The 19,864-nt window shown below is 39.8% G+C and overlaps 1 protein-coding gene across 4 annotated transcripts; it reads left to right on the forward strand.

The window, feature by feature from the left end:
* The first annotated feature begins 133 nt into the window (after positions 1-133).
* vipas39 (VPS33B interacting protein, apical-basolateral polarity regulator, spe-39 homolog) lies at positions 134-19,642 on the forward strand. 4 transcript variants are annotated; one of them, XM_031890221.1, is made up of 21 exons: positions 134-309; positions 686-951; positions 3,229-3,324; positions 4,491-4,587; positions 4,729-4,878; positions 5,849-5,887; positions 5,967-6,031; positions 7,162-7,218; positions 8,583-8,675; positions 9,278-9,311; positions 9,455-9,557; positions 9,698-9,725; positions 9,817-9,893; positions 11,302-11,377; positions 13,531-13,665; positions 14,429-14,470; positions 14,824-14,913; positions 15,443-15,529; positions 16,170-16,259; positions 17,039-17,143; positions 19,548-19,642. In XM_031890221.1, the coding sequence occupies exons 3-21, from the start codon at positions 3,229-3,231 to the stop codon at positions 19,566-19,568; spliced, it is 1,485 nt and encodes a 494-aa protein (XP_031746081.1). In that variant the 5' UTR covers positions 134-309; positions 686-951; the 3' UTR covers positions 19,569-19,642. The 4 variants fall into 4 exon arrangements, with proteins under 4 accessions (XP_031746081.1, NP_001120552.1, XP_031746083.1 ...); XM_031890223.1 differs by lacking the exon at positions 134-309 and adding an exon at positions 338-381; XM_031890222.1 differs by lacking the exon at positions 134-309 and adding an exon at positions 417-519.
* Positions 19,643-19,864: the final 222 nt, after the last annotated feature.

Consider the following 19,864-nt stretch of genomic DNA (forward strand, 5'->3'; position numbering starts at 1 on the left):
CGGTGTCTGAAACAAAAGTCCCCGCCTTTTCCGCTCTTGCAAAGTGCAGGTTATGCTAGTTAGCCATCTTTACTGAGGGAACGCCTACTCGCACAACACGTATTACAAATACACGTTGATGGCTATAGATCGTTTCTGAAAGTGTCTCAGTAGATATCAAGTTCTGCCCACGATGATAATGGCTGTCTGGCCCCTCTATCCGCGCCATTTTGAGTGAGGCATGATTTAGCCTGTATACTGCATTGTATCGGTCTGCATTCTAAATGGGCAGCACGAATTAGTCTGTGACAGCACTTGGCGTTGAATCAGGTGACCCTTGCGTTACAGTGACTAGAATCACTCCTCCTGTCAAAAGGGCTTTAAGCGCTGTTTAAAATTGAGGCAAGCGTGATGGGCAACCAAAGAACCTTAGGGGATACTGAAAGTTGGGGCAATTGTAATGGCTGTCGTGAAGGGTTGTAGTTCTGCTGCAACTGGGAGTTTATCGTAATAAAAGAAAGCCGTTTTAAGGCCCGTTCGGTATGCAGGGATGTCGGCGCCCCATTTGTCCTACACTATAAAAAAAGACAACATATTGCAATTGAGTTTGGTGAATTAAGTATTTGTGAGATTTTGCAGCACCGATGCAATCACCGCCTGCTTTGCCAGCAAATGAATGATATGCTGTGGTTTTTTTTTTTTCTAGAAAACTGTTCATTCCAAAATATGTGCCGGTACTGACTGTACCTAATCATTGGCTGGGAAAATACTCGTAAATCCAGAATCCGTGAATTACTCTGCCAAGCAAATTGCCCAGAGCCCAAATTAAGCCGGAAGTGCAAGGCGCTAGCGCTGATGGGAATTGTAGTTTAACATCTAGTCAGTCTTCTCTGGAGATAGATTGGTTGTCTCGAGTAAAAAATACATATCCCAGCATTCTCCCGGCAGAGACGGGTTGTGTCGGCTGAAGAGGTAAGGCTGTAGATGGGTAGGGGCGATTTTGGGCAGAGGGACGCTTGCGATTCTGTAGGACCAGGTTATAGTTGGCCTGCGTCCCGTTTACACGTATCCTAGTATTTTCCACTGCTTCTTCCGTGCACAGCTTCTTAATTGCCATTGCCTTATAATCGTATAGAATGTCAACAATTGCTGGATTAAATGAAGAGGCAACGTTTATATGTCTGTTATCTTTTATTTATATAACTTTATATCACAGTGCCATAAGAGATTGTTCATTCTGCCCCAGTGGAGAATTTGTTGCCTATCACCTATCATCCTATAGAGTGCGTTTTACAGATAGATAATAGCCTGTATGTTTTGGAGTGTAGAAATCCGTGCAGATACCCAAATGCTGCAAGGCAACAAAGATAACCACTGGATAAACATTTGTTTTAAAATGTTGTTCAAAAAATGTGCAGCTGAAGAGAGATTCACCTCAGAATCATCCCTCTGCTGATCCTTCACTTCTGCACAGACCCTGTGTTGGAGGGGAGGGGGTCAGTGACCCCTATAAACACCACAGTTGCTTTTTTACTTCCTCTAATGATGTCATGCATTGTACTAGCAGCAGATTTAACTCCTATTGGCTGTGACTCCTGTGTCAGAGTGCTGCAATTCTAACAGTAACAGTAAGTTAGATTTATAATATGCTGAGTCTGTTTGGCTATGCCGTTGACTTTTCAATTTATGCAACTGGTTGCACAAGCAACCGATGAATTGATCCAGTGGGAAAAAAAGTAAAGGCAAAACCTAGACGTTATGATTTAAGCATATAGGAAGTTCTCAGTGTGTTAGGTTCAAAATAGGCCACTCCCATCCCTTCAAAGAAATTGTCACAGACACAGAAAAATGACTGATTTAAAGAAGAAGGAAAGGCTAGTAAAGAGTTAATCTCAAAATACAGGCATACCTTCTGTTGTCTCAATAGTGCCCTTAAAGGAACAGTAACATCAAAAAATTAAAGTGTTTTAAAGTAATTAAAATATAATGTGCTGTTGCTCTGCAAAAAACTGGTGTTTTTGCTACAGTAAAGCTACTATATAAATAAGCTGCTGTGTAGCCATGGGGGCAGCCATTCAAGCTGGAAAAAAAGGAGAAAAGGCACAGGTTACATAGCAGATACCTAGTAGATAAGCCCCATATAATGGGGGTTTATCTGTTATCTGCTAAGTAACCTGTGCCTTTTCTCCTTTGAATGGCTGCCCCCATGGCTACACAGCAGCTTACTTATATAAACTATAGTAGTCTTTCTGAGGCAAACACACCAGTTGTAGCAATGCAGGGCAACAGTACATTATTTTGTTATTACTTGTATACACTTTATTTTTTTGGTGTTACTGTTCCTTTAAGTCTCCCCATATTTCTCCCGTTCAGAAGATCTGAAGCCAAACAGGAAGAAAACACCCTGAGCTGGGTAGAGAAGATTCCCATAATGCCTCACTCCTGCACTGACCATGGGATCAGGACTGTAGGCGGCGCATGCGCACCAGCAGGAGCGCTCCCCCCAGCGCCATGGCGACCGCCGCCCTTATAAACAGTCTAAGCAGTGGAAGAACAAGACAAGACAGCTGGCAGGCAGGTGCTGGTGGGGAGAGAGGCAAGCAGGGAGCGTGGGATGATTACAAGAGGACAAGAGGTGCTGGTGGGGGGAGAGGCAAGCGGGGAGCACTGGATGCCGACTAGAGAACACAGCGGGGGGGGGGTTTTGCCGACAAAAGGAGCGGAGCGGGGGGGGGGTGCTGACAAAAGGAGCGGAGTGGGGGGGGTGCTGACAAAAGGACCGGAACGGGTGGTGTGTGACACGAGTTGGGGGTGCTGACGATTTGAATTCACATGAGTGGATAATAAGGATGCAGCTGCATCCTTCCAGAAGGAAGCGGGGGGCCGCAGGGAGGATGTTGGGGGCGCATGCGCAGTAGAGACAGTGAGGGAAAGGGAGTGGGCATCACTTGTTAAAGAGGGCGGCTCCGTTCACTGAAGCAAGTATGTAGAATGTAGCAGGTGTATCTCTGTAAATCTTTCATTAGGCAAGCCAGAAATATAGCGTTTTTACATAGCAATAGTAGTACTATTTAATAGTGTGCTTAATAGATTTTGACTTTCCTTGTCCTTTAACAGGTATAAAAAGTAGCTTTTACTGTAGTGTCTGTATTTGTCCTGCAGGGGAAGCACAGTCCCTTCTTTCTATAAATTGTTTTCTTCTGCTTTGCTTTGTCCTAATTTTGATTGTGATCATATTTTCCTTTGTAGATGTCCAGAACTAAAGGAGATGAGGAAGATTACTGGCATAGCTCCAAGTTCAAAGCTTTCGCTTTTGATGATGATGATGATGATGAACTTTCTCAGGTAAACTGTCCATTCCTAAATATTTTAAATACCATCCCATGCCTATTAAAGGAAAGTAACACTAAAATTTCTTAAGAAAAAGCTATTCTACCCTGCACCAATAATTGCCCTATCCTGCAAACCACTTAGTATTTTAAATGCTTTAATAGAAAATACCTGCTAAAACTTTGCTTCCTGTCAATTGAACTACGGCGATACGGTGAAGGAAGGAACTGCATCCACTATGCGACGATCGATTGATCGAGCCTAGCCTGAATCCTTCCTATACAGAAAGAAGGCTAGGCTCGAACAATCGATCGTCGCATAGTGGATGCTGCTCCTTCCTTTACCGTATCGCCGTAGTTCAATTGACAGGAAGCCAAGTTTAAGCAGGTATTTTCTATTAAAGCATGTAAAATACTAAGTGGTTTGCAGGATAGGGCAGTTATTGGTGCAGGGTAGAATAGCTTTTTTACTTAAAAAATTTAGTGTTACATTTCTTTTAAGGCTGATGCCAGACATGACGTTTTTACGCTGCGTATTTTCTAATTTTCTCGGCGGCTGAAAAACGCATCATCACCCATAGAAATAACTTAAACAGTTTCGATGGAAAACACACTATGCGTAAATACGCTAGAAAACGCATTACCACGGACTTTTCATGCGTTTGCCAAAATACGCCGTTATTTGCACAGCAACCTATTCCTATGTATACACAAAGGCAGCTACCTTGCGGAAATATGCTGCGTTTTTACTATTTCGCACTATTAGCACCATGGGAAACGGGATTTGCTGCGTCACCAGTACTAGGCAAAAGGCCTGGCTGAAAAACACCATTGTCAGGGGCTGTGTGGGTTGTGCGGCGTTTTTAGGCGGAGAAAATACGCAGCGTAAAAACGCCACGTCTGGCATCAGCCTAAGGATGGGTAACACTTTTGCTATACTTTCTACCCATTGTACAGTAGAGTTCAGTGTTTATCAGTTCTTTGAGGGAGGCAATTTTTTGATCTGATATGGGACCCCTGATCAAAGGGTTTTTACCTGGATTATTCATGATCACAAAACAAAAATTATGATACAGATTTTTTGATGCAGTTTAAATGAATTGAGGCAAAACATGAAAAGTAATTAATCTGCTCCTTTGGATCTTTGGTCTTTTATGTTAACCTTTTATCACTGCTCCACAGCTGAAGGAGTCCAAGAGGGCAGTAAATAGTCTTAGAGCTATAGTAGATGAAGACGATGATGGTGAGACTGTTAATTGGAGCGGGGAACCTGTTGGAAGTAAGTACCTCTACGACCTGTTGTTGATTTTGTTAATTGTGGTAACCTGTGAGGCACTCTGAGACACTTTATATACTTTATATAAGAATTCTATAAATAAAGCACTTAGATGTTTTTCTTTCTTGTATACCTCTGTATCAGGTATATCCTGGTCCATTAAAGAAACTGCCTCAAACGCCCGAGCATCAGCTGAGACACGAAATTTTGCACCACATAAATCCAGAACAGAGGCTTCTTCCTCTGTATTCCCAAAGCCTGGTTCCTCACATTCACTGAGTAGCTTATTCAGAGGTTAGTAAATGTATATGTTAGTTTGTGATATAGAACACCAGTATCACTCAAATGTTTGCTTCTCTTTTTTTCTCCCATGAGTATGTGTACAATATAATAATAATGTTATAATAATAATTGCTGCAGGCTGGACCACAACCATTACTGACCCAATGTCATAGGACTAAATAAATTAAGTAAGACTAAATGAATGACTTATAAACAGCTCTCTTTTTACTTCATTTTTGTTGGTTTTAAACTATGTGTGAAATTCTTTGAATGATAAGATTAGGCTAAAATAGAAAGCAGTTAACTGGTGTCCCAGACCAATAATAATAATAGTTTTTATCACTATAGCAATGTTGATTGCATCTGATTTGAAGCTGCTGGACCTGGTAATTAGACACCACACATGGGCCATTAAACACGTGCTCAGCTAATATTCCAGATAGACATAAATAGTATACATTGTGCACCCCTTTATTAGGGCAAGGCCACAATGATCAGCTAAAGTTACACAGTTACTCAGGGCTATATTTATCATGCTGTGTAAAAAGTGGAGTGAAACTTTACTGGTGATGTTGATCAAAGCAGTCAATCAGATGCTTTGCTTTGGTTTTCTAACAGTTGAAATCTAATTGCTGATAGGCTTCTATGAGCAACATCACCGGTAATGCTTCACTCCACTTTTAACACAGCATGATAAATATACCCCTAATAATTTACTACAAGCCGCAAAGCATAGAATAAGGAGCAGCCTGTGAAATCATCCTTGCTTCACTTGATGAATGATGTGTTGTGCTGTGGGCAGGCCACAGGTGAGATGAAGCAGCAATTGTACCAGAGCTTAGAAGCACACCGGGTTTCAGCTAATAATTCTCCTTCCAGGACGTGGGCCCCATCGAGGGTGCCAGGGCATGGTATCTGTTGCAGCTGCACCCTTGGTAGTTGTGCCCATGATTTATCATTCTGTTTTCTCATTACTTTGCAGGTTGGTCGCAAACTGAAAGCCGTCAATCACTGTCTGATGGTAAGACAAAAAATTTATAGATAATTTTTCCACAATGTGAAAGCATGCAGGGTTATATAACTTTTCTCTTCTTTTTCAGCTCTTCTTGATACAAATAGCAAAATCTTTGCTCCAGAGCTGCGCAGACCCAGATCAGAAAATCAGGTACTTGGAAGCAATGTCAGGCAGCAATATTCTGATTTAATCAAGCATGGAAAACTTTACAGTCCACCACCATCCATGGATCTGTAGAGATAGGTACACTCCTCGGCACTGATCACATGACCAAATTCCCAAATGCATTTTTACAGATACCTGTTCTGTAGCTGCTCAGGAAATATGACATCGTACATTTCAAAACCCCTCTCACAGGCCATTTATATCACCCTTCCTTGGCAAAACACACCCTTTCATATTAAAGATGGCAAATGCATATAATAGTTTATTTCAAGGGACTTACGTTTTGCAGCTTATGTATCCTAAATGTTTCACAATAGACCACTAGCACAAGCCTCTCTCTCTTTTTGCTGCTTTAACTTATTCCATAACCAATATCCTCAATCCTTTGGAATCGTATGTTAAGGAAATCAGATTACATAGCTATATAGCAGCTTATTTCTTGACCTATAGTAGTGTTTCTAAAGCAAACACACCAGTTCTAACATTGCAGGGCAACAATAAATTATATTTTAAAACAATTTAAATTACGTTAAAACACTTTAATTTATGATTTTTGGTTCTCCTTTCATATTGCAATCCATAAACACAGGTAATTAAATAAACCACATAATTATTGAAGCAATGTATATGCATTGTATTTTGTCCAATCTCAACCCTTTTTATTAGTGTGAATTGAAATTCTTTGACTATTCTACTTTCCATATGCTTACCAACTGTATAATTTTATTTCCCATATTTATGCATTATCTGTTTGTTATGTAGCCATATAGTTCCACACTGTCTTCCCACTACTCTTGGATCTTGGGCCCACCAAGGGTCTTAATAAATGGCCAAAAGAAGGCCATATTTACAATAGCCCAATGCATAAAAAATAAACAAGTATGTACAATATTTTTATATAGTCTCAAATGTCTACAAATCACATTTAGAGCATCAACACATATATATACTTGCCACAAGTATCACCGTACTGCAAATCAGAAGGAAAATAGTTTCAGGAAAACTCCTTTCCCAAGGTGAAAAGGCCCACTAGGGCCCTCTACCAGAAAAATGGTTGATAAGATTAGAGGGAAATAATGTAAATGCATATAGTTTATCACAGATAATTTTTACAGGATTACAGTGGAGACTGGAGCGTTGAGGAGACCATCCGCCGTATGCAGAGAGGCAAGGTGAGTGCATTACTCTACTTCCTAGGAGAATATTTAATGCAGGGGGCTCAAACTCAATTTACCTGGGGGCCGCAGGAGGCAAAGTCAGGATGAGACTGGGCCGCATAAGGGATTTCACAAAAAATTGGCTTTCAAGGGATAATGCAAGGCATGGCGGGCGGGAGCTGCTGATTGCGGAAATGACGTTATACCATCATAACAGTTATTATGGGAAGATGTTCTGTGTGCACAATTAGCTGCCCGCCGTGCCTTGCATTATCCCTTGAATCGCAATAAAAATCGCGATCCATTCATTGCTTTTGAGAAGGCGTTGGTGCGGGCCACAAAATACTGTACCGAGGGCCGCGAGTTTGAGACCCCTGAATTAATGTGTCTCATCTTCTGGTCAGTGGAGAAACAAGTCTCATTATATAGTCTGTACATGTGGAGAGTTGTGGCATGTTAGCTATAAATTATACAGTGAAACCTCAATATTACATACCCTTATTTTAATTTCCCCCTCATTTTATAAATATTTGTTTTTACGTCAAGTTTATGACAATGGAACTCCACATTTGCAGAAATATGCTAGGTAACTCTTAAACCGCATCCAAAGATTGCAGAGCAGCCTCTTTATTGTTTTATTTGGACTTGGACAAAAGGAGGGCATAGTAAGCTTCTGGTTGATGTGGAACTTGGAATACCACCTTGGGGAAAAAGGATGGATGTGTACGGAGAACCTCCTTGTCCTAGTAATAAATAAAAAAGGCTGACTTGCAAGGATGAGCCCCAAGTTCTGATGCTCTTTTAGCAGTGGCGATTACCAATGAAGCTAGGTAAACTGATAAAATGTCCCATGTACCAGTGCCCTAAGGCTCAAGAGCTTAGTCATAACTACAATACTGGAACCGCTATGTACATACTGTCCTTGCAGTTACCATGAAATCTAACTAACTACCAGTAGTTATCAGATTGTAGTGTTCTTTATACACCTTAGGGCAAGGGCACACAGGGCAGATTGTCAGCCTGCAGACGCGTTGAATCCATCTAGATGCAGGCGCACACAGCCGATAACTTCCAATAAACGCATTTGTTGGCAGATATCGGGGGTAGATTTAATGCTTCTGGATGCAGGCACAACTAGAAGATTTTTTTAAGCATAGGGGCAGATTGTCAGCCTGCGTTTATGCCCAGGCTGACATGCCACCTTGTGTATCCTTGCCCTTAGAATGTCAGCAACCATATAGAAACAATGGGCAATGCAGTCTTATTGTATGGTATTTATCAGGGAATGCTGATTCATTATTTAAATCCACTTCTGTATCTCTGTTGCAAATGAAAACAATATCTGATGTAATTAATTCTCTTTTTCTCTTTACCATTAGATATGCCCACTAGAGAGATTTCGGACTTTGAAGGAAAAACTGCACCTCTTGGATGAGGCTGTGAAACTGCATGATGGCAATGTGATCACAGCAGTAAGTATTTTCTTAAAAGTTTCCTCCATTCATGGTAGGGTTCCCCTGAATTCAGGATTTGACTAAATCCTAGCACTTTTTCAGAATTTGGATTGGTTTAGCTAAACGTAGGGAGTTCTGTAGTAAAAGGTGCAATGTTTGCTACTGGTCTAATCACTTAGGTTAGTGCTGTCGAACTGGAAGCCCATGGCTCCTATTTGTCTGCCTGCTGTGATTGCTTACCTTTGTGAAAGCTCTAAATGGTATTAGTACTGAAATGAACTGTATCTTAGATTCAGGCTGTAAGCTCCTGTATTGTTTAAACTTGTAAGACCCTGCAGACTGTAAGTGCCCACATTGTTCAAATGTTCACATTTCAAACAGACTGTAATAGCAGCACTGGCATTATGTCACTGTATATGGTACAACACAAACTGTTCATGTTGGAATGGTCAGGATAGGTTTTCCTCTCTCCTTCCATACTCTTTCTCCCCTGTGCTGCCTGTGTGTGCCATACTCTGTCTGCTCTTTGCTTTCTATGTGTGTGTGCCATACTCCTGCCCTCATATGAGTATATTAATAGGCTATTATTAGTGGAAGTTAAATTTTGTTCTCATTTCTAGGTACTAATATTTTTGAAAAAGACCTTAAACTCAGGTGAGTCAAACACCTTTTGTGCTTGACCTAACTCATTGCTTACTTGCTGAACCAAGACTTGCAGTGACAAGCATGAATACTAAATACATAACCCTGTCCTATATTCTGACTAAATACCATATTACTATCTTACTTTTTCACAGATGTCCTGTTTAAGGAGCTGGAGCTGCGACAAGTTGCTTTAAGACATTTTATTCACTTTCTGAGAGAAATGTCAGAACAGCAACTTCTGATGGATTTGCTTAGGTAAGAGATTGGCAGTGTGGAAGTGATCAGTAATGAGAGAAGAGACAGTAGTGTGGTATAGAGAGAGATTGGGTCATTACAATGATGGTGAGTTCTGCTGTGACCTTATTCCTGTAACCCACCCCCCCTTAATTTTTCAGATATCTGGAACGAACAGAAGAGCTGGCTGTAAGTGTTTGTCACTTCAGCAAACTAGTATTTACAAAGCTTAACTTATTAAAACTGTTTGTTATAACACTAAAACTTTCCAATTTCCTAGCTTTGTAAATACAGAGAACACCTGAACATAGCCGGTGCAGATGAGCGGAGGGATTTCCTAAAATCCAAATGCCTTAGGTTAGTGTTACATTCTATCTTCTTTGTGTATTTTCCGTCTCTTCTTATTTTACTGTTACTTGTTATGTATGTCATTGTGGTCTCTTGGCCCAGACACCCTTATGTTCTTCCTAAAAACCATTCTCATGTTGTTGTCAACTGTATTTTTTATTTATATAGGGCTACCTATGCACACAGCACTGTACAGCAGAATAATAAGTTAATAAATAGGGGGGGTCATTAAAATAACAGATGAAAGGACAATAATAGAAATAAATAAAAAGTACAGTTGCATTAAAGATTCCACAGAGCTAAGTGACAAAAAGATGAGGGGATGCCCTGCCCTGTAGAGCTTACAGTCTTAATGGGAGGGTAACTTAAAGGCACAAATAGGATATTAAGGAGATTAAGTGCTGCATGTACACATTTTCTCAGTGAATCTGTGTAATTTTATTCAGACATCACAGCACTACATGTTTCGGCTAACAGTCTTCCTCAGGTGAATTGAGGAAGGCTGTTAGCCCAAACATGTAGTGCTGTGATGTCTCAATAAAATTACACAGATTCGCTGAGAAAATGTGTACTCCGGGTCATTTATACTTGAATTTGGAAATGTTGTACAGCCAGCACAGGGTCTGTAGCCTGTTGATGAGTACCTACTGACGACACTGGAAGCTACAGCAGGACTTTTAACTTTATTTGAGAATTTCATACATTAGGAGATGGCTAGGAGGCAGTTAGAGTTTTTTGAGTCTGTTTCAAATGTTAATGAAGGGTTGGAAAGTATTTTTGGATATCACCAGCATACAGATTATATTTAAAGGAGACATAAAGGTTAAATGAAAAAAACTCTAATCTTGTAGGCAATTTTGAATAATATATGGTGCTGGTTTCACTTTGTTGACCAAGTAAAGTGCCTGCAACACCCCTGCATTAAGTGGAACTGGAGATTTTGTTAGCATAAGAGACAGTGAAGGATCAGTCAGAAAGGTATGAAGAGAGCCAGGATTCAGCTTGATTGCGGATACCAAGTGAATATAGAATTTTCATTAGGAGGAAGTGGTCAACCGTATCAAATGCAGCTTATCAAGAAGGATTAGGATAGAAATGTGACCTTCGACTTTGGCAACCTGAAGGTTATTTGTAACTCTGCACAATGCAGTCTCAGTAGAGTGTGCAGGACGTAAACCATATTGCAGTGGGTCCAACAGATTATGGGTGTTAGAAATTTAGTAAAATGGGAGAACACAATATGTTCTAGGATTTTAGAAGTAAGCAGTAGGAGAGAGACAGGATGGTAATTAGAAAGACAGGATGTATGTAATGTTTTGTTACTCACTACAGCGTTTATCACCTTACACTGTCGCTTTTTGCGTTCTACTTCTTTCTTTCTCTGTACACACTCTCACTCTTACTTTCTCTCACTTAGCCTTCCCTTTTCTCCAGAGGATTCTGCACATGTTCAAGATCATTACACTTTATTGGAGAGACAGATCATCGTAGAGGTGAGAATAGACTGCCCAACCCAGGCTGACTGCTAATTTTACAGGGGTGTCTTAAAAAAGAAAAGACACTTGCAACGTGTAAGTCTACTGCCCACAGCATTTATCCGCAGGCCAAGAATCCGCCGCTAAGCTTCTAAAAAATTCTTGATACGCCTGCACCCGAAGCCATGGAAGGCACGGGTGCAGGCACACGGACTGTACTTCTTGTACTGCTTCATTAATCCATCAAATGTGGCAGTAGACAATCCCTGATGCCACACAGGGCTGATTTGCGGCCTGTGGAAAAATGCAGGCCACAACTCAGCTCTGTGTTGCACTTGGCCATCATCATGGTTCCAAGTTCAGGCAAGGTAGGAGGCTGACGCCAGCAGAGGGACTGATTCTTGGCCTGGGTTTTTTCGCAGGCTGAGAATCAGCCCAGATACATACAATCATAAAATGCCACCCGCTTGAACAAAGAGTTTGGTTCCTGCACACAACTTTTCACAAGTTTAATTAGTAAACAATGAGATACAAATGTAAACATGCTAAACTACACCCCGATATTCATAATGGCACCCAAACACCGACAATTACCTGAGCTGGCATTTGGCAAATTCTAATTAATAATAGAACTGATACATATGAGCAACAAAAAACATATGATACATATGAGAAACAAAATATTTCAAAACATTGCACTGGTAAAATAATTTATTTAGGAATAATTACAGCTTATGGCAGTAAACCCCTGTGGTACAGAATTAGGTATTTATAAGGACATATATGCCAATATGTGGATAGTTGAACAATAGTTGTTAAATGGAGAATGGGAGAGAAGATAGGATAAAAGAAAAGGATGACCCACTATTTGGGTGTCATTTGCTATGTGGAAGCTGCATAGTAAAGGGGGGCCAAGGAGAGAGATTATGGGGGCACTTCTACAGAATGTTTAGAACATTTTCTGCTCCTGAAGGTGGCAATTTACAAACACTCAGATTTTTTTTTTCCAGATTTGGATTTTTTAGTGCTAAAAGTCACAGAAAAGTTGTGAATTTTTTCAAGATTTACTATGCAACAAAATGGCTAAAAATCAGAATCCAACAATTCGCCAGCTAAAACTTGACAAGATCATGTAGAAGTCAGTGGAAAGTGTCCCTTCCCTTTCCTGGAGGATCCTTCTTTGCTTCAAAATGTTAGAGGTTTTCAGGTTTTTGACGCTGGTCTTTTGTTCGAAATTGGAAAAAGTAGAGGCCTTGATGCGACAAGTAAATATTTGGAGTTTTGTGACTTTTCTGCAACTTTTTCCCGCACCAACTTTTTTAGTTTTCAGTAAACTTTTCAGTAAATGTCAGACGTTCGTTGAAATTAGTTTATTCGATTTTTAAAAAGAAAAAAAATTAGGAATTTTAGAGTTTTAGTAAATGTGCCCTAGGTAACCATTCTCTAACCCAGGGATCCCCAACCTTTTATACCCATGAGCCACAGTCAAACGGAAAAAGTGTTGGGGAGCAACACAAGCATGAAAACAGTTCCTGGGGCAGCAAATAAGAGCTATAATTGGCTATTTGGTAGCCTCTGTGTGGACTGACAGCTTATAGAAGGCTTTGTTTGGCTTTACAATTGGTTTTATGCCATCAACACTTGCCTCCAAGCCAGAAATTTAAAAATAAGCACCTGCTTTTAGGCCACTGGGAGCAACATGCAAAGGGTTGGGGAGCAACATGTTGCTCATGAACCACTGGTTGGGGATCACTGCTCTAACCTTTGAGGTATATTTACAACTATACACATTAAACAAATATTTTACCATGTGCTATGGACTAGTTATCTTCTATTAAGTGAACAGTCAATTTTGTATGGCCTTTTTGTTGTTTTAGGAGATAACTTGGTCTGTGAAGATACTATTTACTTTTGGTTTTATGTATTTTTAGGTGCCCCTGTGAAGAGGGCAAAGCATTTTCACTGTCAATAAATTGTGCTATATAAATATTCTCAATTTATACATCCATGTTTTAGTGAGTCCAGATCAATGATCTTCTGGGTTTAGTAGTAAACTGATCTAACAGTATCCCTTAAATGAGTGTTCTTTAGTCTATGATGTGCTGAGCAATGTTGCAACCTATTTCTTTTATTTGCAGGTTTTTTAAATGGAATCTCTCTTGTATTTCCAGGCCAATGATAAACACTTGGAGGCAACTGGTCAGGAGCAGATGTTCCGGAAACACCCTAGAAAAGCATCGCTACTTTTCATGCCACTTGTTACAACTCTCTTCTATGCTTGTATATACCACTATACGGAGGGTGAGGTGAGATCAATTGATTTATAGGAAATAAGGCTTAGTACACTGAAAGGTTACATTCTACCACTGTGCATCATATGCCATTGCATATGCTATATAGCAGTAATTCCCAAACTGTGAGACAGGTCACAGCTTGAAGATTTATTTGTGTGAAAGTTATATATATATATAGTACATTTGTTCTAGATATTACTGAAACTATTGATAAAGTGTTTACAGAATAGTATATTGTTATTGGTGTAAATTTGTTATAAGCTAGGAGAGTGGCACAGGACAAATGTTGAAATTCGATGGAGAAACTAAACTGAGAATGCTAAAAACCTCTGTTATATAGGAAAGTAATATTGTCGTAGGATGAGATCGGGGCTGGTGATGACCTGGACCTGGCCTCCTAATTTTTTGAGCTCCAACTTTTAGCATCCCCCAAACAGCCTTTGTCTTTTGGTGAAATGCTGAGAGGCACAGTTCAGGAACAGCTAGAGAAAGAAGAGAAGGCCTGATGGATTTTCTGACAATATCTAATATTTACACAATTCTGATTTACACATTCTACACAATATATGGCCTTACTTTGTTTTACTGCATCTTTGATGCTGGAGCAAATGGCAGATGCTTTTTCTGCCTTGTCCTAAAGCCAATTTGGAGAAGGTAGTGGAATACAAGAGTGTCGCTTAATATGTTTATTTTCCAGAAGAAGAGCTAAACAAATTGTAATGCTCTGTTGTCTAATAGGGTCTTTTATAATACTTCATGTTTGTTTCATCATTAGGGAACATTCAGCAGTCCAACCAACCTAAGAAAAACTTTCAAGGTGAGATTCATGGGGCTGAAAAGTTTTATGTAGACATGGGTAGAAAAGATTATATTATATAACATAATAAAGCTGGATAATGGGCACTGTAAAAAGTACAGTGGTTACTTCTAAATACCTTGATAAAAGCCAAATCACACAAAAGGTGTATGTCAAGCTATAAAATATTTATGTATTAATTCTAAATGCCTTTTTATAATGCCCTTGGTATGTGTGTATGTTTAGGTATAGCATTCCATTTTAAAGATTACGTCTATATTAGTGAGTAGTAAACATTGCAGAAGGCAAGAACTACAACCTCAGTGAGATGCAACAGCATATTTTTAAATATATATACATTCTTTGCATTATAGATCCCAGAAAAGCTTTACATACTCACAGCCTTGGCAGCTCGGGCGAAGCTCCGTGCATGGCATGATGTGGATGCTCTGTTTACTACAAAGGTTAGAGCCAATGTCTTCTTGTACCAACTGACAGCAACATTTTTTGACAAGGAAAATTTTGACAATAGCAGTTACAATTGAATGAGATTTGTATTTCTTCAGATCTTTGAAGGTTTTTTTTCGGCATAACCCTAAAACTATACTTTATCACATAACTATTTAAAATACTGTAATGCAGAAACAATTCCAGTGATATTCCTCTCCCAAACTATTGCCTATTTGTCTATGCGTTTAACTGGTGAACGCTAATTCTGAATATATTTTTGCTTGTTTCTTTTGTGTGTGTAGGTTTGTGTATGCATAACATTACAGGATTATTTGTATATGAGCTAAGTAACAGCTGCACTTGTGCTACATGCCTCTATGTATTTCTCTGTAGAAAACCTGCAATACTGAGGATTTATAAAGAAAATCAGTTGAACAGAGTGACAGAAGTGGAGTGAATAAGTAATAAGAGAACATGTCTGCTGACCGATTACTATTCTAGTCTGTTCATAATTTACATTTTGTGTGACCTTTTTCTCCTTAGAATTGGCTGGGATATACAAAAAAGAGGGCTCCTGTTGGCTTTCACCGTGTGGTGGAAATTCTGCATAAGAACAATGCCCCTGTAGAGGTAAGCACATACTCTTTTCAAGTATGCAAGAAAAATTGAAGTATATGTGAAAGGCAAGGAAGAAGCTGTCACGGTTTACAAAAAGAAAAATTATGTAATGGCATACATTTCTTAAATTGGAAAATAATCAATATTTAGTATCTTGGCAGGAATTAAAGAAAAGCTCTCATACTTGTCAATAGGACAGTAGAAGGCCTGAGAGTGGAATTATAGGGACATATACCCATCCACACCCATAAAACTTGATATAAACTTGCTCAGAGTAATATCCTGAGCACTTATACATTTTGCATTCAGTAGTTTACATTTTCATGAATGTGCCGCTATGTCTCCCCCAGCGCACTGATCTGTCTGGCCTGCTTGTCATGGCAGAACTCCAAAAGCTTAATGTTACAGGAAGCGTGACTTGGTGCTTCTTTAGTTCTTGTTATTTCTACTGTCACATTAGCGCTAGATTCATTTTCACCAAATATAGGTCATCGAACCTCCCCTTCATAATTCCTAAAACATATAGGACATTTGATTGGTACCAGTGTGCCAACAGCTAAGGAACTTGTAAGAAGTTTATGATTAAATGCTTTAATGGGAAATTATAGGAAAGGTGTCATACATGGCAATAACTGATCTCAGTTTTTTATAGATCTTGCAGGAATATGTTCGACTAGTTGAAGACACAGAAAGCAGAATATCTCTTGGGACCAAGTACAAATGTCATGATGTGGTTATTGATGTGAGTATAGGTATTAAAACTAAATGCAGATAAGAAAGTATTTTAATAATGGTATGTAAGCCTGTTCATGGCCATCATATTATAAATTATATTATTTAAGAGTAGAATACCACCTTTTTTAATGACTAAAGGTGGCCATACACGTGGCGATCCGACAATGTTTCGTACGACCATCGGTCGCACGAAACATCGTAAGATCCGCCACACACCATTCAGGGCTGAATCGGCAGGTAAGGAGGTAGAAACAATAGGATTTCTACCTCCTTCTGCCGATTCAGCTCTGAAGGGAGAATTTTGGTCAGGCGCCTTCTATGGCGCCCGATCAAAATTTTCAAACTTGTCCGATCGGCGAGTCGTCCGACATCGGCAGCTTCCTGCGATATCGGTCGACTCGCCGACATGCCATACACGCACCGATTATCGTACGAAACGAGGTTTCGTACGATAATATCGGTGCGTGTATGGCCACCTTAAGGCTTGTGCCATTCATACTTTTTGCCTATTGTTTTGATCATGAAAAAAACCTATATGTTTGTTATTGCTTGTGCTAAACAGCACAAACAGGGAAAATAAAGCTACTCCATGAAGAAGATAATTAGATTACAAGTGCATAATGGACTCCTACTAACAAAACAACAAAGGCTGAAGGGAGGGGGTGGTATACTGGCAAAACCTATGTACAGTACAAGCTCTACTGATTGAACTTATGTTAAACAAGGTAGTATGCAGTGACTGTAGGATTGCTGACATTGCTGCTCACAACTGTTTGTTTCCAATAGACATACAGAGATCTTAAAGACCGGCAACAGTTAATGGTTTATCGCTGTAAAGTGGAGCGAAGTTCACCTGAGGAAATAAAAATAGACAATATTCTGAGTAACATGGTGAGAGAACCACCTGACACTGTCTCTCCTCCTGGGAGTGATTCAATGTTCCCATGGGTGCTGTCACTTGGTTGTGGGGGGTAGGCAGCCCTTAGGCTTTGGTGCATGCTGAGCCCCTCTAAAGATTTTTACAGGGGGGCCCAGCGGCGTATCATTACGCCACTGCTGCCACCTGCCATTTAAGATACAAATACGTTTTCTGAAACCAGATACACAAAAAAAAGTATAAAATATTTAAGATTGACAGATAAAGTAAAGTGAGTATAAATATACTGTACATTATAGAGATGAAAGATTCATTACACAGTTTGACAGTAATGCCAGTATAATGAAATTGTACAGAAGTAAGTCACCATCATGAACATGCAGTATGCCTAGAGCAGTGATCCCCGACTAGTGGCTTATGAGCAACATGTCACTCACCAACTCTTTGGATGTTGCTCCCAGTGGCCTCAAAGCAGGTGATTTGAGACAACCAAATAGCCAATCACAGCCCCTATTTGGCGGCACCACCACTATGAAACTTTTTTATACTTGTGTTGCTCTCTAAAGGTCCCCATACACGGGCCGATTGTAGCTGGCGATATCAGTCCCTTGGACCGATTCGGCAGCTTATCGGTCCATGTAGGGGCAGGAACGAGGGGCATGACCGACCAATATCTGGCCTGAAATTGCCCAGATATCGATCGGTCAGTTTAAAAGATTCAGTCGGATCGGGGACCGCATCGGCTCGTTGATGCAGTCCCCGAACCGACTGCCCCATTATAATTTGATCGTTTGGCCTTGGCCAAACGTAGATGTGGGACTGGGTTTGATGGCACCGACAGATTTACTAACAGCTAAAGGCAAATTCATAAAAAGATGTCGGGAAAATGGCAAAATCTGAAAACTGTCTGTTTAAAAGACAAATTCACAAAAGTGGAGATAGAGGTTTGTGAATTAGGTGGAAAATCTGACAAATCTATCTCTACTTTTATTTTGTCTCAATATCACCACTTTTGTGAATTCCCCCCTATTACATTACATTACATTAACATTTATTTATAAAGCGCCAACATATTCCGCAGCGCTGTACAATAAGTGGGTTACATACATTGGACATACAGAGTAACATATAAAGCAATCAATAACCGATACAAGAGGTGAAGAGGGCCCTGCCCAAAAGAGCTTACAATCTACAAGCTATGTGTTAAAATGGGTGCAGATGGTTACACAAAGCAATTTTATGTACTGGTGGTCTGCCAAACCACACTGTGGGACTAGCAGGGGTGGGACAGACTGCATGAGGCTATTGAATTTAGAACGTTAACGTGAAACATAAATATTACCTGTCAGATGACTTCTGTACCTCTATGGCAGTACAGTAGCTATATGCATAAAGTGCATTATTCGTAGCCTTGTTCTTAAAAATTATGGTACATAGTAGGGGTCATTTACTTACTACACCACAGTTGTGTTTTCAACTATCTGATAAAATCAGATTTATTAAAGGTACTTGCATCAGCCTGTGCTCATTGCCCTATGCACAACTGACTTCCTCCTGTTCTGAATCGAGTGCTGCTGTGCCTATTGACGTAGGGGAACCCTGAAGCTATACAAAATATAGCAAGAACACGGGAAGGGGGGAAAAAAAGGGGTCGGTTTGGTGTATGTTCACAGGTATAAGTAGAAGGGCTCACCAATATATACATGGGGTCCGTGTGCACATGCCTTACAGCTTGAGGAGAAGATATACTTCAATACATATAACAGGCACTCACAGATCCCATGAGCAGGCAATAGTAGATAAAAACAAAGAAGCTTTATTGTAGACAATTAGACCACATTGTTAAATCATAGGCCTATGATTAAGTGCCAAGTGCACGAAACGCATAAGGCTACAATGTGGTCTAATTGTGTATAATAAAGATTCTTTGTTTTTATCTCTTATTACCTGCTCGTGGGGTCTGTAAGTGCCTGCCATATGTATTGAAGAACCCTGAAGCTATCTCCACTTTTGAACCAGGAATGACATCTGCCACACATAATTTTCAGCGCATCTGATTTACGTTGAAGTCCAAGTGCAAATGTGCCAGATTTGCCGCATCAGATGCAACTCCCTGGAGACTGCTATGATAGTGGAATTCTGGGAGAAAACAAAGCATTGTGGGTAAAACACATGGCAATTGCATTTGGAAATGCGCTTTGCGTACTGCACCTTCAGTAAGTAATTGACCCCTAGTGTGTGTTGGATACTGTGGATCTCTAGGAAAGGTTAGAAGTGACTGTGTACAGTGATTTTATTGGCAGAACCACAGTCTTGTTCTTTAAATGAAGAATCCCTAATTTACAGCATCTGAGACTTTCAGAAAAAATGTGAGTTGAATAAAGGTGTCAATTTTTCCATTTTTTTTTTCTCTCACAGCAAATACGATGGAAAAACTGAAGATGGTTTATCTTCTAATTGTGCCAAGATTTTCCTCAGTACCCCATTAATAAAGTAACTTTTATTTAACCATGTCCATTTGTCTTCTTGATTGAATAGCTTCTGTTCTTGACTAAAGAGCTTTTTATGATGCTTGGTTACCCAGTGAGTTGAGGAGGTGACAGTTAGGGGTTTGCGAAAATTAGCATATTAATTAATTGAACTGCTTTTTTGCTTTATATTTGGTAATTTCTCTATGATGTGAGTATAGTCATTAGATAAATATTTAAACGTCAAATTCAGATGGCTTTAAAGCT

Source organism: Xenopus tropicalis, chromosome 8, assembly GCF_000004195.4.
Source record: "Xenopus tropicalis strain Nigerian chromosome 8, UCB_Xtro_10.0, whole genome shotgun sequence".
In the NCBI taxonomy this organism is placed as follows: domain Eukaryota; kingdom Metazoa; phylum Chordata; class Amphibia; order Anura; family Pipidae; genus Xenopus; species Xenopus tropicalis.